The 24700-nt window shown below is 50.9% G+C and overlaps 2 protein-coding genes across 2 annotated transcripts; both read left to right on the top strand.

Moving 5' to 3' along the window:
* Window positions 1-10775: 10775 nt before the first annotated feature.
* LOC100902163 (cAMP-dependent protein kinase catalytic subunit beta-like) lies at window positions 10776-12591 on the top strand. Its single transcript, XM_018639046.2, has 2 exons — window positions 10776-10842; window positions 11594-12591. Exons 1-2 carry the CDS (start codon window positions 10776-10778, stop codon window positions 12589-12591), a joined length of 1065 nt encoding a protein of 354 aa, XP_018494562.2.
* Window positions 12592-21304: 8713 nt separating this feature from the next.
* On the top strand, window positions 21305-23630 carry LOC100908358 (cell division control protein 42 homolog). The gene is made up of 6 exons (XM_003742085.3): window positions 21305-21435; window positions 21618-21732; window positions 22226-22303; window positions 22605-22715; window positions 22826-22927; window positions 23275-23630. The coding sequence occupies exons 1-6, from the start codon at window positions 21305-21307 to the stop codon at window positions 23341-23343; spliced, it is 606 nt and encodes a 201-aa protein (XP_003742133.2). The 3' UTR covers window positions 23344-23630.
* The last annotated feature ends 1070 nt before the right edge of the window (window positions 23631-24700 follow it).

Here is a 24700-nt window from a genome sequence, read left to right as displayed (position 1 = left end):
ATCAGAGGACCGAATAGATCAATCATCTACCGGAGACGAATCTGTATCAAATTACGGAATCCGAACTTCAAGATGATCATTTTTGACAACCGTCAAAGGGATGGATCATCCACCAAGTTTCACTTGATGAGACTATCCTGCTGATTCGATGCATCATGTCAAATGAGATCATGAAATCCCTCTGAAGCCATCGACGTGTTGAAGGATTCTTATTTCGGAGGGAAAAGCCTTGGAAGCGAATGCTATTGTGCGGATAGGCAAGCAAGAGAGCAGCGAAGAGCAGCGGAGCACTCTGTTCGAAACTTCGTCGTTCACATCCCATATACAGGAGCTCGTCTTCTCCTTCCCATGTCCCTGAGAGTTCATCGAAGCCGTGACAGGTTCATGTACTTCCTGATATCCTGTATGACATCGGACTCTTCAGCTGTCGCCGCTGCGACTGGTGGACTGAGTTCTCCGTCCACCAGTCTTTCATATCGCGAAATTACCCTCCTTCCGCGATAGGAGAGATGCGTCCTGCCGTTTCGTTTTGCATGCGAAGCATGGAATCCGCACGAAGAAGCTCGGTATCGACGAATTCAGCGAATATTTCATCCGTTGGCTACTCGGAATCCGGAAGCTGCTAGCCGCCCCCACATCAGAGAAAGTGGTGGCATACGCAGGGGAGATGGCGTGGGGGAGGGGACGCGAGCGGAACGCCGCATGAATCGCCAGAAGAGCGTTCTGACAGTTAAGGGAATTGAGTATCGAACTCTTTCGATGTTGAAGGCACAGGAGTGAAGAGCAAAACGAGCGAGGCATATATCATCAGGGATTCTTGTGGCTCTGAGCTCGCGTATATGCGGGGTGTCATCCCAATTTCCCATGTTTCGACGTGAAAACGCCTTCAAAATGTCTGTAGTGGCCGGTCGAAGAACTTTCGTCCTCAATGCAGCGAAACCTTCGCCGCTTTTGCGGGGCTGGATATCCGTTGATAGGCATCGGATCATCACGAGGAATGAGTCGGGAGATTGCGAATTTACGAGTCATTATTTCGAACAATTTTCGTCCGAAACTGAACTAAGAACGGGTATTAATTGGATGATATCTGTCGGAGTTTCAAAACCCCTCTTAAGGCGCATGAATAATCACGTTCTAGAATAATAGGAGATCGTCGGCTCAAGCAGTTCGAACGAAGTGAGGCCCTGATGTATTTCGGTGCGGACATGGAATTTAATTGACTGAGGGCTCCTTGCCCGGGACTCAATTTTGTTCGTAGGGATACCGAGCCCCCGCTTCTGTGGAGAGAACCGCTCCGACGAAGCAGGTTCTGTCTCGGACTACTTTCAGACCGCTTATCAGATAAGTTTCCTGCACTGAGGTCTATCTTGAATCGTGCAAGGCTCCGAGTTGAGCTTATCTCGTACGTGCGAGATTTCAAATGGAGGTTTCGGTGAGATTCGATAGATAACAAGAAGTGTGTGCCTGAGTCTTCGAAGGGTTTGACCTAATTCCTCGGGGTTTGCCGCGAGACCGAAGCCAGGCACCATCATGCGACAAAAGCGGAAGCGAGAGCAGCTGAGAATGTGGGGCAGTCCGAGACTGCTGCGAAACGGCCGAGAACACCAACGGAAAGAGCACGAGAGGCTCGTGCTCGTCGTCGTGAAAAGCCCACTCACGAGGGCCCAGCTCCGAAAATTTCGGTTCGCTGAGTTTGATTCCTGAAGATGGCAATGTGCGTCGGCAAGATTCGGTATATTCCTTGCGAAAGGATAGCGATAGTCGAAACGAGCCTGGTGTCCTCAGAAATATTGCTGCGAATTTCAATGGAGGTATCGAATATACGAGGAGCACGATCACGAATATAGGCGGAAGAGAGCGACACAGCAATTCAACAATAAATTCCTCGACGACGTGTTCGGGAAAAGATGCAATGTCCGAGATCACCTTTGGTTTCCTCGAAACAGTGAATCCCAGTGTGGCCATGTTACTGCGGAACCGTTGTGAGGACGAAGGTACCACGGTTCTCAGGCTGTGCGTTGATTGGTTCAGAGTGTGTAGAACATATAAAATCCCACCTCTCAGTAAGACCAATGGATATCAATATCCAGCGAAGCAGACGTACATGCCGAAATCAGATCCTCTAACCGAACGTCTCGTTTGACCGCGAATAGCGTGTATGCGCATCCGTCGCTCTCGTCGCAATGGCAGTTACGGCATAGTCATAAAGTTGCCCGTCGGCGTGAATACCATGGTACTGTCATGACGGACAGTCAGTGACGAATATGCCGATCCTCATTAGCTGTGAACACGAAAGCTTAGACCACCAATCGCCAGGCTCATGTCTCATGCAACACGCAATAGCGTGAGACGTTTTCACGCAAACATGCGGTAGTAGCTCGCTACTACCTTCCGTTTTGTTTCGTTCGAGGAGTTCTTCATGATGGAGTGGATGATCTCCCAGCGAGGGAATTGAGAGGATTGTGCTCTAGAAGCTCATTGTCGCTTTCTATATGCCTCCGCGAAGGTCTGCTTTTCTGCCTTCAAGCTCGAAAAGGGCTCGCGGGAGGGAGATTGCTGCCACATCTGCGACAAGGCGCGCGCCGCGACTCGACCGGACTCCAACGAAGAGCCACAAAAGCTCCCTTCTGAAAAAACGCTTTCTCTTCCAGAAAGAACTTCCCCTGCGCATCATTGACCGCTCTGTCGGACGTTCGGGGTTGTTGCACACAATTTGAGTCGTTGCGAAACACTGAGTGATTGGGCTTGTGTGGTAGTGAGTTGAATGACGGACTCCCTGCCACCCGAATCGTGATCGGTCGTTTTCACTCCCCGTGCTTTAGGCTCTGCTTCGCCGAGTGAGACACCGTGAACTTGATCGTGTTCGCAGTCCTCTGAAATCCGCAGAAGAGATACGCACGCGAGCAATGACTCTGAACGCGCTGTATTCGAAATGTAACTCGAAAACAAGGGACCGAGGAAGTAAAATGACAATTCAATGCGTGAACTGTTCGGATGGAGCTCAGCTTGGAACCCTGATCTCGGAATTACCAAGCCCATCTCGGAGCGATTGCTTCAGACTCTGAAGTTCAGAGTAAGCGTCTAAAAACAAATTCCAGAACTTGGGAGTCATTCGATGTATCTGATTCCGTTCCGAAAGGAGCTCTCTGGGACAGATATCCGATAACTCGTTACAATTTGCCCGATCGAAGTCCTTCAACCTCATGATCGAGGCCCTGATTCGAATCCCGAAATCTGTTCGTGATCATGATTAGTGATTTTGGGAATATTCTAAGCCGGGTCTTTCAGAAAATATGATTGATGTCGCAAAATCAGAGCTGTCCGTCGGAGAGTCACCGATTCTAGGGTGAGATTGTCTTATCTGACTGGAAGATCTCGTATAGCGATTGCAGAGCTTGAGAAGATCGAAGATGATGTCCTTTTCATCCATTCAATCCTGACATTGTTCTTGAGACATCGAAGGACCGAGAGCTTGATTGAATGGACTCGATGAACGGTGGGTAACTCCTTTGGTAGCGCTCCTGGTTCCGAGCACCTCAGAGGGAACTCATTAGTTCGCCTTAAATCGCTTAATGATCATCACTCTCAAAATAGTTCACGAACTCTTGATTGATCTCAAGGTCAATGAATCGTCCCTGGACAGTACAAAGTGCCGAAAAATGCCATCAATGACTTTCATCGCTTCCGGGATTATTCACTGCCCATCAGAATGATAGGATGTTATCTACCAACTTCGGGGATGCATGACCTCTCAAAATGAAAGTGGACCTTGTACGACCGATCGGGAACCGCTTGTCGGGTGGAAATTGACAAGTTCCGTGAACTATTATACTTCTTTTCGGAAGGGATTTTCACACGACTGACAGCCGCACCCAAGGAGCTTTCTCCATCTGCTGACGGCTGACTCAACAGCCACGTCAGCGGTCAAGACAACGACATGTGTGATTTATCCAAGCGGACGGCATTTACATTTGTTTGACGGAGAGATCCGGGGGAGTGGATCTCATTTCGGTGAATTCTCTAGAGCGAGACGCCGAATCGATCGATGTCGATCCGTTCCTCCCCCTAGCGTCGTCCGAGAATCGAAATTCATGAATATCATTTTTTCTCCGTCCGAGCCATTGCTAGATTCGCGCGCTTCGCGAATTTCCAATGATGGTGAATGAAGGGGAGCATCACGGTTGGAACCGCGATTCATGGTTCTCCTGTACGTACTGGGACGGAATCCTGCAAGAGCGTCGTGCGCGTCGTCTTTACATTTTGGAATCCTGACGTTGAGAGTCTAGCTTCGCGTCGATTTCACCAAAGATCAGCTCCGAGTCTAAGGCAGAGCAACCATTGACCTCAACTACTGTCTGACAAGCTCAGAAAATAGAATGGCGATCCAGCAGCGATATGGCACCCAAATTCGGAACGCCGCGTCGGCTGAGCTGAGGCGAACTATCTTCAGTCTTGACTTGAGACTCGGGCCGTTTCCGCGCCAGTGAAATTCGCTCGCGACCTTGGCCAAGGCTGACTGCAATCGTTTCAATTGATGTCTGCATTAAATCAGAGAACATTTCTCTTCTGGAAAGATTCGCCCCCAGGCAACGGGAAAGAAGTGACGGTTGTTCCATGAAGATGATGGCAAGGCTCTGATATCGCCAGAGTTCGTCACAGCGGTCGATTTCAAGACGGAGAAGGTGAAGCGGAGCCCCGAACCATCTCATTGGAACTCGAGGGACCGAGGATACACAACACGATGATCTCGCACATATTTTACGCCGCTTCTGGGCGTTGGGTCATCCGCTCCCCGGACTTCACACTCCATTAGGGAAGCAGATGGGGAGCGGGTTCAACACAGATTGGTATGGAAAGCAACGTTCGGTGTCAGAAGCGCAAAACAGTCGCGGAGCTAAAGCGTAAGGTCTCAGAAAAGGAGCTCCCTCTGGATCCGCGAGCAACGGTCGCAGAAGAACTCTCGTTCGGGTTTCACCTATACGGAGCTGTTGTTTCGCGGTTGAAGACCATGCCGATATTCGGGAAGTTGAGCAGACCGATTGGTTCCAGAGTCTGAGCCATTCGAGACCTCATTTCCCTCTCCAGTCAGTGAATTGCGAGTCTCAGCCATTTCAGCCTCCTGCCAGCCCGAAAGACCGGAGTTGAAGCTTTTTGAAGGGTACGGTATACATCAAGGAAAACTCGGAAATCAGGCCGTGTCGTTCCGTGGGAGTTCACGGCGAGATATCTATCCCCGATCACATCTTGAGTGAATTCCCACGGTTTTCGATGGAGGATATGCGTCGTATACGTATATGTGTCCAGTGCCCCCTGTCATAGTCACCATTAGGGTTAGGAGCTTGTCTGTGTTAGGAGCGGCCGAGTTGGAACATTCTACCATCAGCGTCACCGAGCAAATAAGAATCGAAACACGGAGGGAGAGATAGGACCTCCGGGGGCTCACTCAAAGCCGATAACGGCGACTTATCCGAGGCCTCGCTGAAGTGACTGTACGAATACGCTAACATAAGAAGAGTCGCCCGTTTTCATTGTCGTGGCCGACTTTCACCCCTCCGGAGTGTTATGTAATGACGCATGAAAACATTTGCGGTCGTCGCTCACAGCGTGACTTCCCAATTTCGTTCCGCTACCGCCCCCCGAGCTGGAGACGGTCCGCCGTCAGCCCGTCGAAGACTTGCCATCGAATCTACCGTCATCCTGGATGTGTTCCCTGAACGATCGCTGTATAATTCTGTCGATCTCCGGGGAGCTTTGGAGGAAACTCAGGATTTTGCTGCGGGCTCTCCGATGCCGATTGAGCAGACCTGATGATTGGTCCAGTATCTCTCGCGCACCCTGCAACTGAGCATTTCTTTCGACCCCATTTCATCGGACAGACCCAGGGGCCACGTCATCTGTCATGGAGATGAAGTCAAGCGCCACCTGAGAATCAAGCAGTAGGAGTCGGATAATTCTACGCACCATCGATCGAAGATCACGATCTCCGTGACTCGAAGAGTCGATCAAAGCTCTCGCGAGAGGCGAAGTTCACGATACCGGACGATGCTTTGTGAAGCAGTTTTCTTCACATTCCGTCGGATATGGCTCCCGGAAATGCGAGCTGATGGTTTAGCAACGAGGATAGTTTTTATCGCCCTGCGTCACTCAAACCCTTCTGGGAGAATTTTCTGACACGGTTCTCTGTGGCTCCATCAGCGCACAGAAGGCAAGTGTCTCGGGAAATCACTGATTGTCGGTGGCGTACACAGGATTTCTCCGGGGGGGGGGGCTGTCGATGTCGGCCCGCGGTCGGCTCCGAGGTGGGAAATGTTCGGAAAAATTACGGATCTCACAAGAAAGTCCGTCTAGGAGAAAGCCGTTTGTTTCTGGGGCTTAATTCGAGGAAGGCGTGCCATCGCTCAATCATTTGGTGGGCCCGAGCACCGGCTTTAAATCCCCCGAGGGAACAGCGAACTATGGCCGTGCAGCTAGTCTGGAACTTGCCCGAATTCCAGAATGGAATCATCGATGTTCATTAGTAAAGCTGACTTATCAAGTGTCGCGGTCATCGCGGAGTCCCCCGGCGTACTTAATGGAAACTTCCGAGCATCGGACGAACGCGGCGTCGCCCAGGATGCGGGCTGCGCGTCACACGGCGTCGTTTGAGCTAGGGAGATCGATGAAATTCAAAGACATGACGATACATGGTAATGTTGTGTTTCGCGGAACGACTCAACGATGGGCCGCGTCATCGAATGGTCGATGTATAAAATAGAAATCAAGCGGGAGAAGTTCAGGCAAGGGATGAATTGTTTCCAAGAGAAGCGCACGATCTTCGATATTATCCTCGGGGACGCCCAACCAGCAGGCCAGGCCAGGCGATCCGGGCTCCAAGTTCCTTTACAAGGCAGCAGCAGCAGCGGGCCCGCCGTCCGCAACATCATTTTCAAATAGTCGGCGGAGGCATCCCGCGAACCGAATCCCAATGGTCGGGGGAGCCTTCCGCATCCTCCACCGAGACAGACTTTTCGATGAGGGGGGCAGGTGCTCGAGTAATCCTGCGCACAGGAATACCGCCCGTAGCCCTTCAGCGTAGTCCAGGAATTTTAATTTCGGCCGCACCTCACGCGTCTCTAGTCATTGATCGGTCGACACTTCCGGGGGACACGTTTGTAATTGAATTTTTCAACACTCCTCAACTAAAGGGAAATGACTTTTGAGAATTTTGAAATCCGTCAGTAAAGGGATAATTAAAGTTCCAGTCTGAGCATAACGGACTGAATGCCTCGTTTCCCTGAACTCGCGTATCGTAGTTGCTTTTTCAGCGCCGAGCGATGTTTTGTGAAATCTACGGAAAATTTCCTGCAAAGCGTGAACATACAATTCTCAATCTTGCTTCTTCGCGTCATGCGAAAACCCGACAAGATTGACACAAAGTTCGCTCGACCGGTGATCAAATAGGATTCGTTCCGACCTCTCGCCCCGTCTGTGTTTAGAGGACTTCCATTCCGGGAATTAAAGCGACAATTTCGCCATAGCGGCTACCGCGCGGGCCGTCAATCCGCGAATTCGACGACGGGAATTGAATTCTTTTTCCTCGCACGAATATCGTCTAGCGATTAAATGGACCGCAGCGCACCTGTCAAACTGTCAGTACCGCTTCTCCCCTTTGGGATGAGCAATCGTACGAAGCCATTTTTTCGAAAGCTTGATATGTTTTTTGAACTCGGGACCGGAAACAGCTCGATAAAAGTTGGAAGACGATCGGAAGAGATACCGTCCGGATATTATCTTAAACTCTATCTAAATGATCACCGATCATTGGATTCGAGCCGACTTCATCGATTTTCTGTTCGGGCCAGAAGTTTGCGCATGTGTGAACCGATCTTGAGTAGAAGGCTTGCATCGTGAAGATCTCTGTGGGCAAGATGAGGGCTTCGGAACTGAGGAATTTCGTAGCGAGCGAGTCGGCGTATATTTCATTATTCCTCATTGGACTGAACAATGTCGGGGACGTACGGGACTCTCGGGAGGAGGGACATGAATAAGAATCGCGGTCGGAGCCTTCCATGATGATTTCTGCGTTACGGGGGAAGAGACTTGAGTTCACAGAAGGACTCTACTTGGGAGCCCCACAGCATTACGACTCACTCAGAACAAGCAAGCGTTCATGTTATTCGAAGGATGGAGTGAAATATGTGGAACTATCATTCTTGTCTCGATAACGATGTTCTTACTCTGGAGCCTTCTGGTGGCAGCAAACAGAAGTCCCATGGTTATTCTTTCGGACTTTCTTATTTGATTGCGTCAGACTGCCGGCTTTGGAGCGTTCTCGAGACATCATTGCAGGAATCCCGGTCACATGCGCCGAAGAAAAGATTCTCTTAGTTTCCGAGAACGGATCGCACGCGAGATAGGTAAGGAAGACATTCCTGGTCAGCTCCCCCTTCTGCCCCGAACTGTATGCATGGCAAATCTCGTCGACGATACTCCTGGGTCTCTGGGTTTAGACCCAAGCCGCACAACTCGAGGCATGAGTTACTTGACGGGAACCTCATCCGAACGGTGCAGAAACCCATTATGGGGATGAGTCGGTCTTGAGCCTTCAAACATAGAGTTCCACCACCCAGATGCGGCCGGTGAGAGGGGGCCAAGAAGTCCGTGTCGTGAAGGAAGCACTCGCGTTGGTTTTTCGAATGACGAGCATTTTTCCTGCAGCTCGATTCCGTAAGACCAACAATTGTAGAGATGACGCTCTTCCGAAGAGCTCTAGAAAAAAAATGTTGTCAAAACTCGGAAGCAGTCAAACTTCAGATCATGCGTCAGGGAGCCCAATCAAGATGAGATTCCTCCCTCACCGCTCCGCGATCACGTCTTACGGGCTCCTCAGTTTCGACGTCCCGAAGCGGCTCCCAGACCCATAAGGAGTTCCGATAAAGGCCTTTCCCCGGATTCGTTCGAGCTTTTGCGCTTCACGGCAACACAACGATCATTTTCTTGCTCAATCTGCTCGGAAAAATTCCAGTAGGCAGGTCGCCGCCAGAAGTCACGGTCGACGGAAAATCGGAGAATATACGGTCGAGATGGTGTCACAAAAGCCGTGCTAATTCGCACGGCACTTAAATTTAACCTAATCCATCAGAGGGTCAGATATGCACAGCGAGCAGCGGATTCGAGTCGATCCAGAGCGTGAGCCGGAATCTGACTTCATCGAATGAATTTTCAGGCCCGCAGAGGGCAGCGTGCGTAGCTGCGAACCCCAAAAACCGACGATCAGACGAGCAAAGAAACGCAGGGAGAAATGGTAACGAAAAAGAACAAATACGGACGCGCATGGCGGCCACCGCGGTGTTGGCTCTGTCAATCAAGCCGGTAACGGTCCTATAATCACAATCTTTTGCCTTGTTGACACAAAACGGTTTCGAAACTCCTTGTGATCGTTGCGAAGTCGATTGAGCATCGTTTTCTTGTCAGCCATGGAACATGAAAATTATCGCCTTCGAGGAGAGTCCCCCCGCGACGAGCTTTCCTTGAGAGAAAAAAGTTCGCCATTTGAGTTGCGATGATGCGCACAGATCTGCCGCAGTCGTGATGGCGGATTTCCTCTCGCGCGATCATCTTCTCGATGATTCTCTGTATGGACCGACCATGCTCGCCGCCAGATCTGAGCCTCCCTGATCTCTGGTTTTTCCAGCGTTCCTGTTGTTCGATCGAACCTGTTCTCGTTCTCTTGAGCAATGGTCTTCCGATCGAGCAGCGGATTACAGTCAGGCATGATAGTTCTGCGTCACACGGTTGTGGCAGTTCATCCAATGAGGGCGGTCATTTTTGCTCATCCGCGATTTGGCATAGAAACTTTGGAGGAAGAATCTCGCCATAAGCACGCCGTATGGCCTAGGCCTCGATGGGACGGCAACTGTAAGAGATCTGGGGCCAGAGAATTCGAGTCTCCTGATAATAATGGAGCTCGAGACTCCGATCCTCTGGAATCCCGGGAGGCGAACTTCGGGGCTTGCACCAGAGGAGCACTTCCCATTATAAGGGCTCTGATGAATACAAACTCGATACCTAGATTCGCTCCTCAAGCAAAGGGTAGGGAGATTCTATCTCGGTCTGAGGATAGGGTCAGAAAATTACCCAGGAAGCAACAGAGCTCTCGCTGGTACCCTCCACCATCGCTAGTTCGGTAGCAGCGAGAAAAATTATCAAGGATCAGAAGATCAAGCTTCTCGGATCGACTGCTCCGAACTTTGTTTTTCTTCTTCCCCAAGTTTATTTCCCCCTGAGCCGAGCGATCATTAGCAGAGAGAGTTCTGCAAGCGTGTAATTTTCCTCGTCATCCAACCCTAGGTCGATTCTCACATTACACCTCGCAACCTCACCTAACAGAGGAGTTCTCAAACGAGTAAAGCCTCCCACAGAATATGAGCGAATACACATTTATTTTCTGAAAAAAATACGGAAAACATCATCGATGTCTCTGACTCCAAAAGAACGAGTTCTTACTGATCGTCAGTAGTTTCTTTTACACAGTCTCGCGATCGTGTTACATCGTTCATTTTCAGCTACTCGACCTTGTTTCCAAGAGAAAACTGCCCGAGACTTCGCGAGCCGAGATCAAGATTGGCCCATACACCACCGAGTCGTTAAGGCATGGACTTCCGAACGGAAAGAGTTTCTTCGCCAGAAATACCTGAACCAGAATCGGGGACGTTGCATCTAGCGGTCAGCTGGCAACTCGCGGGAGCTTCCATCAAATTCTTGGGCAAGCTGAAAAATCGAAGAAAAACTAGGAAATGTCGGTACTGGATTGGGCGGGAAAGCTGTCCACCGAATTCGGAATATATGATGTAGAATTGACTGGTGAGGATTTCGACGGATTCCCTCATCGAGGTCCTATGCCGGGGAGTTGACTCCTGCACTATTTTCAGAGCTGTAAAATCCGCATTCATGCTCTTGTCAGTGATGCCATCGATATCTCGAAGATACACAGCAACACAGCAACACAGAAACGCCGCCGGCTCGCCGAGGGAGGCTTCTCTCTTGCACTCAGCCGGCCTCGTCGTCATTGCCAAGCTTTAATCAGCGGGAAGAGGAAATGAGGCGAGATCTAGAAGCCCGGAGCTCTAGCGACATATTTTGAGCGCGAGGAAAACGATGGGTAATGGGTGCTCATGCGGGAACAGAGAGCACATCCGCGGGGGCTCCGGTAAACGGAGTTCTCCTCTATCGAGCGACCCGGACCCGAGACAATCGTTCGGGAGCGGAAGTCCAGAGGTATCCGACAGTTCGCTCGGGAGTGGAACGAGCAGCCCACTGGTCGACTCGACCGACATCGCGACAATTAAACATTCCGTAGCACCCACAACTCGAGCCCGTGAGGAGCTACGGGCAGAACTTGAGGTCCGAAAGCGATATTACCCGAGGATTCTCGAGCCACGCGCTTGTGGAGGCGTACGACCAGCCGAGGCAGCTTCCGAGGCTGTGACACAAATAGCGAGAAATGCCCTGCCCCGGCCAAAATATCAGGCTCGCTCCGCGTCATGGAACGAGGCGCTTCCCAGATCCACAGAACCTGCCAGGTCTGTTGATAAACGCAGGAAGTCATTCTCAGCCGAATTCTGGGAGAAGCACGCACGAAAAGTCCGTAGGAAACTGGCGAGGGATAAATGCCCTCGAGAAAGTTTTGGAAGCTTCGAGCTGCTGAAATTCTTGAGCAGCGGCTCTTTCGGATCTGTGTTCAAAGTGAGAATGAAAAGGAACAGGAAGGTCTTCGCAATGAAAGTGCAGCCAAAGCGGCTGATCGTGCGCAAGGAAGCACAAAAGTACGCGATTCAAGAGAAGCGGATTTTTGCAGCAGTTGATTTCGAATTCATCGTCAAGCTATTCTATGCATTCAAGGATAACGCGAATCTCTTCCTCGTAATGGAATTGTTCGAAAACGGCGATCTGAGTCTGCTCTTGAAACATGAAAAAAAATTGACCGAATGGCGAGCTAAGCTTTACGCCGGCCAGCTTGTGCTTGTCATCGAGTATTTACATCGCGCCCGAATCGTATTCCGAGACCTCAAACCTCCGAATATTCTCATAGCTGACGACGGATATCTCAAATTGACTGATTTCGGTCTCGCGACCGTATTCCATGGATCGACGTACACTCTATGCGGATCGCCCCCGTACATGGCGCCAGAGATCCTCCGACGCCAGCAGTACGGGCCAGGAGTCGATTGGTGGGCTCTCGGAATAATTGTTTACGAGATGCTGCACGGTCAACTCCCTTTCAGATGTCCAGGAAATGAGGGAACAGTCCTCGAGAGGCTCATCCTGACAGCACCGCTAGAGTTCCGTGGAGGTCTGGACAGAACCGCAGAAGACTTCATCTCGAAATTGTTGGAACGGGAAGATTCGCGACGTCTGGGCTCGTTGCATCGGGGTGCTGATGATGTTTTGGATCATGAATGGCTATGGGAGGTCGACTTCGACTTGCTGTATGCGAAGAAATACCAAATTCCTGTATCGAAGAGGCTGAGATATCTTCAGGAGCGAGGACACTACGAGGCAATCCATTTCGATCCCAAGGACTACTTCCCGCATGAGTTCCAGGACTTCTGACCGAGTCAGTGACTCTAGATATAAGCTTGCTATGCGGGGAGGGGAGATGCGGGATCTCCCGCTTGATTATCATTGTCGATGCCGCAATCGTTTGTACATGTGTCTTCTTGGTTTTGTGTTGAAATAGATGGAACGACTAAGGAATGAACGCAATTCCTCAAACATCTGTCATGCTCGCGGCTCAGACACGAGCTGCTCGCTGGCGCGCGCAAGGCACGGCAGAAGTCTCGAGTCTCGACCCTCTCCGGGATGTCGCGCGTCGGCGTGTCTGATTTGAACTCACGCTCGTGAAATCTTCTATCTTCGATATCAGTGTTTCTCAAACTAGGGGGCCCGTCTCCCCCGGTAGACGCAGGAGAAGTTCAGGGGGAACGCGGAGGATGCCTTGAATTCCCAACCGACCGATGTTTCGTCTCAGAGAGGTCACCTAGCTCATTGCTAATCTAGAATAAGTCTCTGATCATTGTACGGTTCATCGAGGAACCAAATTCCATGGAGAAAACGGTACTGTGACATGTTCAGGTCAAACTTCACATCCTCAGATATACGGTGGTCTCCTTGGGAAAGGCGAGCGCCCCTCATAAGGCTTAGGGGAGACGTGAGGGAGAAAAGTTTGAGAACCGCTGTTCTATATATATGAAATTTAATGTACACTTGTCTGTCATGGTCTTCTCCCCTTGGAAAGTAGAAGTGACTTATGCCTGGAATTTGCCTGGATGCGACACGGAGTACAGGGGAAGGTTCTAAGCCTGTCAGATCTGAGAAGAACGAACCGCATTAACGTCATTTAGTCATTGCGTTTGAAAGGCCTTCTTGGAGGAGCCCCGTAATTTTTCTGCCATTTTCTGGCATCGATTAGTATTCTTTCATGATCTTCGTGATCCAATGAATTCCGTGTCATCTGAGTCATTTTTGATCGTGCTCCTCTACGAAGACGTTAGCTGACGGTTCTTTCGGTCCTAGGTCCTCAACTGTCGGTGCCTGAGGTGCCCTAGAGGTTTGTTATGATTCCATCCGAGCCTCAAACTGAAGCTGACGTACGGATACGGGATGTGGATCTGGTGAAAACCGGAGTTTCTGATGTTCGAGCCGCGACTCTAATTGACTCTTTCGTGTTCTCTCAGGAAGGTCGAGGAATCCTTGAGGGTGTTGTTTGCCTGGTCTTCTGAAGTGCTTCCTCAGTAATGCCGTCAACTGGCAGACGGAGTCCGCTGAGTCATTATTCGCGACGCGCGACGAAAAGAAAAGCCTCGATAGCTCTAGAAACTGATGCTCAACGAGCAACTAGATTCCAGCTTGACAGGATACGGCACTCGCGAGCGCGTTTGACAGAGGATGAGGATCATCGAAACGCGAGACTGGAAGCTGACCATTGGTTTCATCTGAGGACGCGAGCTGATGAAACGAATGAGCGAAGAGCTGCACGCTAGGAAGGGATTCGAAGGGACTCTCCAAATGCATTCGGAAGAAACTGCGGACGATCGGGTGGCAGGATTGTCGTCAAATAGTGCTCGGCGTGTTCAAGTCAGGCGTGGGATACATAGCGATCTAAACCTCGCAGCTTTTGGGTATGACCCTGCTACAGATTACAGCACGCACCCTGGTGTCGACATTGGGAGAATGGATCAGGTATATGATTCCTGTCGAGCACTAAAATTCGCAAAAGAGACAAGGTATGTGCTGCGCGGGCGGAAAAGTCCAGTTGCCAGAACTGTTCCCGCCGCCTGAGCCCTTAGCAACATTGATATCTGAGAGTACCTACAAATCAATCCAGACATTTTTCGGCAAACATTCGAAGAAGAATCGAAAATCACCGATGTAAAAGACTAGTTGACTCTATATTAGGTAACCCGAGACCCTGGAGGAACTTGCCCGATATTCTCATTCATCCCATTAATCTTCTTCTGGCGAAAACGTCAATCGTGAGGTGCTGGCTGCTCTCGACATCTCAGAGTTTTCCCTCGACGCCAAATGCGGAACTTTCTATAAGATATTGCTTTCTCCTTCATCGTCATCATCGTCGGAATCATCAAAGTAATCTTCGTCGTATTCCTCGTCGTATTCTTCAATGAATGAGTACGTTAGTAGGTACAATTACTGCACAGAAGCGCGCCCGGTCCCAATGCTTTCTACGTCTAGTCTCGCGACATTTTCAGTCTGGGGATAGTATGACATCCGAGCAGACCTGAAGGAGTTCTTCTCCAGCTGGGGAATGGTGTTCCCACAGTGGATGGATCTTCCTCAAGCGATTGCCTCGAAGTTGCCTCCATAGTTGTCGGCTCCTGCTCCGTCGACAGCTCCTCTAGAGTGGTTGGGACCTGCGTACTTCGTGCTGGTTTGGAGGGAGGCAGCAACGAAGTCGTTCCCGGTCGCCTCTCGGTGGTCGGCAAACTCGTGCTGTATGCTGGTACTGTTCTTGATGAGAGATTCTCGGATGAGAAGATCTCTTTTGGCGAAACTGACGGATGGAATAATTATCACACAGATGATCACTGTATTCGACAATGTGACCATGGCTCACATCTTAACTTATTCAGAGCTTAGGCTCGAGCATACCCTCAGCACCGACAGGAGGACCGGAGCGTCTATAGAAGTAGAGAATCAGAGCGATAGAGGTCGCGGTGACAAGCACCAATTTCCGAGTTTCGGTAAGCAATTGGCTCCTGGTCAGACCGCCCCTATCTACGCTGTGATCAACGCGCGCTTCGTCAGGAGCTGCCGAGTTCAAGGGAGGTTTCATTTCTGGAGTCGCCTACTGGTAACTGTCACCGTTTATGTATAGGATACGTTCCTGACTTGAGAATCTTGGAGGCTTCACCTCGTTACACACACCCACCGCCGTGTGAGGAAGCCTTGGCACGTGGCGGTGGTGTCGGACCATATTCGGCGAGCAACTGATCCCAGGGATATCCCATCCTACGGTTGACGGCCTAGCGGGAGAAGATGGTGCCCTAATCTACTCCCAATTGATCAATTGATGGAGAGCGTGATCGATCAATTGATAAGTCATAAGTCATAACATGAACCTACCAAGATTGGTACATAGAGCTGGGCCGGCATTCCGGCTTCATATTGCTGACCCATATGGCTCGGTGCTTGGCCAGGCAAGCCCATGGAGGGGTATGGGCGGAATTGTTGCGCCAGTGGTGGTGAAACTTTCCCATAAGACCAATCGGGACCAGGGTGGGCTCCTTCCGAGTTGTTGAGTACATTGAATGGATTCGTGGAACTTGGAGTTTGGAAGCTTCCATCCGCTGAGACGGACGTTCGAGTACATGGCCCTGCGGCCCCTGCGGGATATCTCGATGAGCGTTTCGGGAACATAGTCGATGACCTCAATCAATTTACACAATCATGTTTTCGTTATCTTGTTGACTTTATAGAGCTTCCACTAAGGGCTCATTGTCGGTATCTTCGACTCACAGTCGCTGGCAAGAAGCTTTGCATGAGGTCGACTCCCTCCCGAAGTGCCTATCCTATCCTTGCTTGATCTCTCAGCATCAGCCCGGAGCTGTCGCTTCTAGATTTCCGATCACCACAGGCTGCAGGATATCATTCCGCTTCCGTATCCGATCCACGTGAATTTCTACGTATCCCTCATCGAAATCGCCGACGGACGTCAATTCCGAAGCCGGTTCAGTGCCGAAAGCTACATGGATACTCAACAGAAGAAGGAATATATATTCAACGTGCCCCAGCTACCTGTCGGACAACCTAAGGGAGACGATCTGAAGATCAGAGCTCCTCAACCAGGCTCTTCATGAGTTAATCGTTGGGCGCGTCCGATCCAATCTTCGATCAGATGAAGTTCTACGGAAAATTCATCCCAAGGAATAGATGAAGATATTTAAATAAGATTCGACGGATATGGGGTGAGTTGGCAGATTCCGACTACTCCTGCATGGTGAATTAGATAGTCTCCAGGCTTTGCTAGTTCGAAGCTCTCTTGAGAATCGAACATCGGCAAGACGTTGCCTGCGTTCGACGGAGAACATGATTCCTCAAATCAGCCGACCCGCCCCCGATGTCTTCCTCACCGTCGACTTCGTTTCGGATATCACTTGTGAATCGCAAGCCGACGAGGAAACCCAAGTGAAAATATTTGTGCGCCACAGAGAGACAAGCTTTTAGGGCGCTTGAGGACTTATTCTTGAGTCTTGGCCCCTCCGCGTCCGAATCACTCCTGCGCCCTTTCTTGGATCGGTTTCGCGGATCTGTTGAGATCCTCGAACGAATCGTGTCCGTCTCAGATGAACTTGACTTTCTCCTAGATCCGGCCCCTCGGGAGGACACTGTAAGGGAAGATCTCTCATCGGGGTGAACGTCACGGGAAGGGTCGCCGAGGAGCCCCGCTTCCTCGTCTCATTCTCCCATGAATCAGCCGCTGATGCCCTAGACAAGCGAAACTAATTGAGGTTTCGGAAACTTACTCGCGGCCTCAGAATTCCCCGGCAGCGTCTCGTTGTCCCCGACCTCGTCCGTGAGCGCTGCATTCTGGTGCTCGACTCCTCGTTCGGATCGAGAATTGGTTCCAGGCGTTTCGGCACCCGCCAGAGTCATCCAGCTTTATCGACGATCCCCAGGGCGCGTCGTTGTTGGCGGGACAAACTCATGCCTTGATAAACTCATGCCATGCTCACATGGTCGTGGACGGTATCGGATATTGGAAATGCCGCCATTTGAACCCGAAAAACTTTTTCGGGCTGGACCACAACGCCGAGCTTTTGAAAATCCGGGTACTGTAATTCACATTGTTCCCGAAGACGGATCCATAGAGCTTCACCCAGGAGGATCAGGGCCGAGTTCCTGCATACTTTGCCGACAGCAGGGATCGAACCCACACCACCTCCCGCGCGAGCGGCGTCGTTGCGGCTATGCACGTTCGCACGAGAAGTGTTATACACGCGAAGCTCGTTTGTCGGTTTCACCCCTCCGTTGGGACCCATGAAGGGCGAACCGCCCGGTGTCGAGAGGCCTCGGCCGAGGCCCGAAACCACTCCTCATCACGGTTTCCAGAAACCCAACGCGATCTCGATCGCATCGAGATCGCGAGGCTTGCTAGAACTCGATGGTCGATGAGAGCCTCCCCTGGTAGCGCCGGAACACAGCTCGGATTCACGGCTGTTCCGAATGCTGAGGCGAGAGATTCTGTTCTTTCTCGCGGAAGTTTCGGGAGAATCCTTCCCTCTTCTCGAATTCCCTCTACCCAGGAAGCTCAGAGGTATTTCTCCCCGGTTATGTGAGCCGGACCCAGGTCGCACCGATTGTCGGGGATTCTTTCCGGAGAACGAGAGAGGGTCGAGAGGAGTTGGGCCGGGATCATTCGGGGCTTCTGGTCTAGATCCGCCGCTCCTCTCGAGATCTCGAACTCGACGTCGAGAGGAGGGGGAATAGTTTGGGGCTCGTCGATCGCACTCCTCACCGGACCGCGATCTATGAAGGAGGAATCCGATATCGCACCGTTGCCAGTGGCGACCTCTTAGCGAACTTAGGAACCGCGTAACTAACCACAGGAAGCTCTCTCGCGTTCCTCGCGGTTACTAAGATATTGGTCCATGAGGAGCAGTCCATGAGGAATCCATAGGAATCGCCACTCTGTGGTCGCGAACGATTACGCGTGTCAGAGCGTCAAACAATACGTCTTCATTCGGGGAATTGAACACTGCAACGTCAGAACCTGAATCGATGAGCGGCAAGCGTGACCACCAGCCGATCACCTTGACATTCTCCTTGTTTGAGCCTTTCACAAAAAAATCCGCTCGATAAATTGATGAATGAATCAATGAGTCAAACCAATCTCCTGGCTCTCTCCTCGAGCCTTCATCGAGTGGAATTGCGTACATTCGAGGTGATTCGTGGTCGTCCGAAACTTTCGGGAGCTCTCGTGGGGGATGCTCTGCTCAGCGCGACGGTCAGTACGGGAGAATTTCGATTGCATCCGGAGCACATTGCCAGACGATGATGTAAGAATACGCACGGAATCGGTCTTTGGAGGTCGGTGGGTCGCGACCATCCGCCCATGAATGGGTGCGCGTGGAACTACTTGGAGAACACAGAATGATGTGTGGATTTAGGTGAACTTACGATTAGTCGATTCGTTCCGCGAGCTCTCGGAGTTCATTCTGATCCTTTCCAAGCGGAGAGGATGTATTTTCCTACGTATTTTACGCTTTTCTTCCATCCAGGAACATAGAATCAGGAAGAGCATGAGTTCACTCGGAGGGTCTTCTTCCATTGGGAACGATAAATCGGGATCGTGTGAGCATTTTGGACGCGGATGGAATTCCAAGCTCGAGGGAATTTTCTATCGATTTCAGACTACTATAGAGATAGACAAGCCCGAGATTATCGACCTGGGGAATTTCAAAGAGGGAATCTCAGGTCATAATAGCCGGAAAAGCGAGTAGTCCCCTGTATCTAGCTTAGCTTACAACTTTTTCCTCCCACGGACGCAGTATAGCCGCAAGCATGGATATCCGGTAGGATCAACACAAGAAATTAGTCCGCATCGCATTTCTCTCGTCACTTTTCGAAAATAAGTCGATAAGTAGCGAATTCGAAAGTGGTATTCGGTTTTGAACGATCGACGAGGAGCCACGCGAAAGGCGACGACTCTCTCTCTGCGCGAGCAGCGTATGTAGTCGGTGTTTCTCCGATTTCCGGTTGAGCTGTCGGAAACGTCAACCTCACGACTATCACGAATCCAGGCAATCCGATCTCGGATGGAAGACATCGAGGTTCTCGAGCCGTCGAGTTCCTCTGTGATCGATCGCTCAGCCGCGCGGTCGTTGGCGGAAGTGCAAAGAAAAGCGATTGAGTATCTGCCGTCCCGGGCTCTCCGTTAGGCGGGTCTTTTCTGGCGAGCGACTACGTCACGTGGAGCGGAGCGTTTGCCGCCACAGTCGTCGTCGTCGCCGACCGCTGACATCGTTCGGTCTACAGCGCCATCCGACTCAACTTTTTAGCGTAGACGACTACGACGAGCTTGACCTGCTGGTATTCGCTCGCGTGTTCCTTCTAGTGGTGCACTCCTTACTTAGTCAAAGTCGGTCAAGCCGCAACTCTGTTTGTTGTTGCTGTTGTCGTGCTCGGGAGTGCAGTCTACAAAACATGAGCGAAGCTTGACGGTAGATTACTTCGGCGGTTCGCGAGAATCGAATACCTCTTCACTGGACAAAAAAATCTCGCATGATATGTTTCTATTCGCCTGGTGAAACATTTGGTGATTCTGTGCGCTGTGTTCGGAGCTCTCGACTGTGTTCATTGGACAGCTGACCGACGCCCTGCTCTCCGAGTGAGTCCCATCGGCTTGTCAGAGGCAAGCATAGAAACGGCTGTCCTCATCGACGGTCTTTTATCTCTCGGGGACGACTTCGAATGCGAACTTCGAATCAACCGTCGGGTTCTCTCGCGGGGATTCGGGAGGCGCGGGAGTAATTCGATCTCCTGACGCCCTTAGGCCGATTCCCGATGTCCTTGTGATGCTTGTTGAGAAGTGCTGCGGTTCTTGAATCATTGGAATTCAGGGACTCGTTCCCATCATCGATCCCCAGTCGGAGCAATTGCTCATCTAGCTCACGCCATAACTCATTAGCATTGGAGAATGCTCTTCGAGACACAGCCGTTCACGGATTGTCGGATTTCCTCAAGTCTCTCCGATTCAGATTGAGTCAACATGAGGAATCAGATAAGCCGACTCTTAATCGCCACGGGCTCGGAAGTCTCGAAGTGACCATTCCTTTTAAGTCTCGGTAGCGGAGCGATGGAGGAAGATTGGCAGAGGAATCCGATTGTAATTTCGGATTTTAGGGATTAGGACGCGTGTTCGCGGCACGCGAGGACACGGAGGTTGGCTCCTGAACTTCCGAGACTAGTCGGATCTTCATTTCCGACTGATTCTCGGCCTATGCGGTCAAAGCCTGAGCGGCCACGAAGATCCATGGTGGAAATTTCGCAGGAGCTTTATCGCATCATGAGCTTCGTTGTGGGCGAGATGCGATGGGCTGAGATGCCGGATCCCACAAATTCAATGACGGCTCAATCAGATGCTTTCTGACATTTGTGGCTTCAGGTTCCTCACGCACAATACTCCGGATCGGCTTGTCACCACAGACGTTGTTCCAATTCCTGTTCCCCGCCTGATGTTCCGTTCGCCATGATTTCATGATCATGATCGATCAAGCATCAAGAGGGAGGGAACACTCAAAGGTGTTTCCACGATAGCGCTTCGAGAGGAGAGTCGGCACCTGTGGGAAGGACAAGTGGCTAAGAGCCCCGTCTCGCAGGTGCGGAGAAAATAATGTGGAATGGAACTGATGTGAGACGTATATCCCCCGAAGTATTCGGTGGAACTCCGGCGGCTGCTGTTTTCTTCATCGATAACATCTCGGAAAGGATTCTGATTGTTGTGCGATCCACCCAGGTCACGGTGGATATGGGTCTGCGGCCCCGGTTGAGATTCAGAGTAGAAAACCCATGTTTTTATAGACTGGAGAATTTGATCTGAGCACGAAAGAGAGCAAGACGGTCAAGTTGGGAACAGAAGAAAACCCGGATGAATCTTAATGCCCCGCTAGATCGGAACAACATCGGAGTACACTTTGCGGATGGGGTGGCTTGCTTCGCCCAGTATGGTGCGTATCTAATTCATCCCGCTTGTATACTCACAGGTCAAGTCAATATCCGCGAAGAGCTCCTGAGCAACATAAGCACAATGCAGCCGGGACGCAATAACATGCGACCACTCAAGATCGTCGTTGTGGGGGACGGAACAGTCGGGAAGACCTGTTTATTGATAACGTATACTTCCGGGAGTTTCCCGGACGGACCATACATTCCTACCGTGTAAGTGCAATTCTCGGGAACTTCTTCTTTGAGGAACAGGTGTAAGAGCGGACTTGTTCCTTCAGAGCCCCCTCCTCCTGGATGCCCTCCGGTTGAGGAACAGACAATAAACTATGCTGCTCATTAATGAAAATTCAGACAGGAATCAATTCATGCTATAAATTTATGAAAACCCTTCACAGATTCGATAACTACGCGGGGACGCATGAACTTCGTGGTGAAACAATCAACGTCAATTTATGGGACACTGCCGGCCAGGAGGATTACGAGAGACTACGGCCTCTATCTTATCCAGGGGTAAGGCAATGAATTCCGCGTCATCTCATACTCAGAATCGAGGAGCGATATCGGATTCGATGAATCAACACCTCCTCGAACGCTGACCATACGTCCCCTTAAGCGGAGAGTTATCGATTGGGTGCCACTATATAAGCCAGATTAAGGATTGTGATTCGATCCAGTTACTGAACTGCCGAGTCCTTCGTAGGCACTCCATCTCGGTCAGCTTTGTGGTCGTGTCACCAGGTTCACAAACAATATTCATTCAGATTCCCTGCGGTCTGAAGGCATTAGACATGAGCAACAACTCACAGTCGCCCTTATAGCAATCGTAACATCGACAATGTGTTCGAGCGGATAGGCACGATTAGATTTCAGGCATTTTTTATCATCTCGAGCTATGAACGCCGAAAAGATCAGCGAGATCTTTGCAGAGAATACCTCATCGATATTCTTTTCGAGAAAAGTTGAGGAGCGACAGGCAGAAGACTCAATGGGCGTTTGGTTTCAGACGGACGCATTCATCCTCTGCTTCAGCGTGAGCTCAAAAACGTCACATGACAACGTCATCCACAAATGGTTCCCAGAGGTGAGCCAATCGGGAGGCGAGAACGTGTTGGTCCCCGAATGATCCAGAGCTCCTCGCAGAGCAACGGTAGCCTGACACGTTGATTCGGGCTCTACTTCCGACCCCGCGGACCTGTTGTCATCAGATCCGGGCGGCGAGAGAGGAGAGAGAGCTTGTTTGCTGTAGAGGCCCAGTTCCCGTGTCGGGCGAATCTCAAAGAGCTTCGCGAGAGGATCTTTCGGGAAACAAATCAGACTCTGAATGATTGTTTCAAATTCATTAGTCTGCTCATCCACTAAGAATTCTGATCGCAATCCCCCAGGTTCGGCACCACTGCAGGGGTGTGCCCTTCATACTCGTGGGCACTAAAAACGACCTTCGAACCTCGCTGAAACACCGTTCGACAGAGAGTCTGAACTTGGAACGATCTGAGGTAGGTGACAGGATCGTGAGAATCGTGGCCATCAGGGAAGCTCAATGATTCGACAAGAACTTCGGTGATAACGGATTTGATTTCGATTTGATGATTCTGCTAATCCATAGATGGAATTTGTCGACCGACGCACTGCCAAGAGGACGGCTAAAAAACTCGGAGCTCGATGCTACGTAGAGTGTTCGTCCAAAGAGCTCCAGGGTGTACATGAGGTGAGTTACCGAGATCTGTGCTCATCCATTGGGGCATAAGCCTCTCGCTCCTCGTCTCCCTCCAGCCTCGCTTCGAGAGTCTCCGATGCGGGGCCTGGGTTCTGGAACTCTTCGAGAATTGGCTGGGGAAACTCTGTCTGAGCATGGAATTCGCCGACCATTGGGCTATCAGTCGCCGGTGAAATCGAGAGCTATCTCGCTCAAGCCAATGCGAGGGAAAGAGAGTACATACATGCTGTAGATTCTCACAAGAGAACTCGAGATGCTAAATTCACGCTGACTGGCTGCAGTAGTCTGATCTCCCCCGAGCTTCGGATGGACTGAGATTCGAATTCCTCCATTTCCAGGTATTCGAGCAGGCCATTTTGTCCGCGATTGAACCGCCACCTGTTAAGAAACGATGTACGATCCTGTGAAGCCGTATCGCTCACGCGGTCTCATCCTCCTCGTCAGAGCATCCAAAAAGCACAAAAAGATGAGCAGGATCAGGACACGCGGAAACTAGGCATGAATTCGGAGTCAACTGGACGAGAGGCGGAAAGAATCAGAATCTAGGCGCATTGCTCTTTCGACTTGATTGATGTCTCGGACCCGGAAAGTCTCCGGAAATTCCCAATTGTGTTCTCATAAAGACTGTGATGATCTGAGTGGGTCCGCCTCTGTTGAATGAAATCGATACTGTAGAAAGACGAGGAATAAATGATGTAGCCGAGTCTCTGAAAGGACTTGCTGCCCGTTGCGGTTCGACCAGATGAGCTGGCTCGCTGTGATAAGGCATCAGCATTCCCACATTCGGTGTTGTGAGACTTGAATAGTCATCGTTGTGACCCTCCCCCAATATTTCTTAATGACGCATGTATCGAACTGGGTTGCTGCCTGAGCCTATCTGCGAGAGGCTTATTCAGCTACTCCAATATTTTGATCGCACGGCCGAGTTATGGCGAGCGATAGCGGGTTCCCGTTCGTTTCCGGTCGATTCCGAAAGAGATCCGCTTTCGCGACGCCTCGATGGGATCGAGTGAAGCTGTCCACTGAAAATTCTGAGCTTTAGTTAGGGAAGACGGTTGGTGAATAGAGAGGCGAGCGGAGGAGACGGACTGCGGCTCATCATCGCACAGGAGCGTAAGCGGGGCGGGTCATTTTTGGAGGGAAGAATCCGCAAGAGCTACGGCACTGCTAGGAACGAATCTCTGCCTTGTCCAGCTCTCGCCATATGGGAAACAAGGCAGACCATGTCAGCCGGCCGTCAGAGCAAGCTTGATTGCGGCCGTTTTATGTACATCTCGAAACGGTGTTCATCTATCATTTTCCGTCGTCTATCAACCTGCCAACACATCCTCACGGCTCTCCCTTCAGAATGAGGAACTTGCGCTTTCTTTACGCCTCAAATCACGAACGCTTCCCCCCAGGCATAATGCAGTCTTCTTACGCGACGAGCAGCGAATATCCATACAAAAATCTGTCTCATCAAACGGGACACGAAGCCGAGCGTTGGAAGCTCTAGAACTCTAGACTTTATCGGCGACTCCTACGTTTGAGCGATCCAGCTTCACGGGCGGGGGCGACTGGGTAGTTTCTAGTGTGACTCGCTGCATGTAGAGGAGGGCGGCTTCCTGATTTCGTTTTCCGCATACATTCTCCTGAGATTTCCGATCAAATATCGTCATCTCCACTGAACGCTGTCGACTCCTCTAGGATTGCGACTAACTCTTGTGGGCTCCTTTGGCGGTTCTGAGGGCGCTCCAGCTTCTGCCGTCTCGCGAGCCTTTTCGT

The sequence above is a fragment of the Galendromus occidentalis genome, unplaced genomic scaffold, assembly GCF_000255335.2.
Source record: "Galendromus occidentalis unplaced genomic scaffold, Mocc_1.1 scf7180000077284, whole genome shotgun sequence".
NCBI lineage: Eukaryota > Metazoa > Arthropoda > Arachnida > Mesostigmata > Phytoseiidae > Galendromus > Galendromus occidentalis.
Note: the sequence above shows the minus strand (reverse complement) of the source record. Positions and strands in the feature narration are given on the sequence as shown.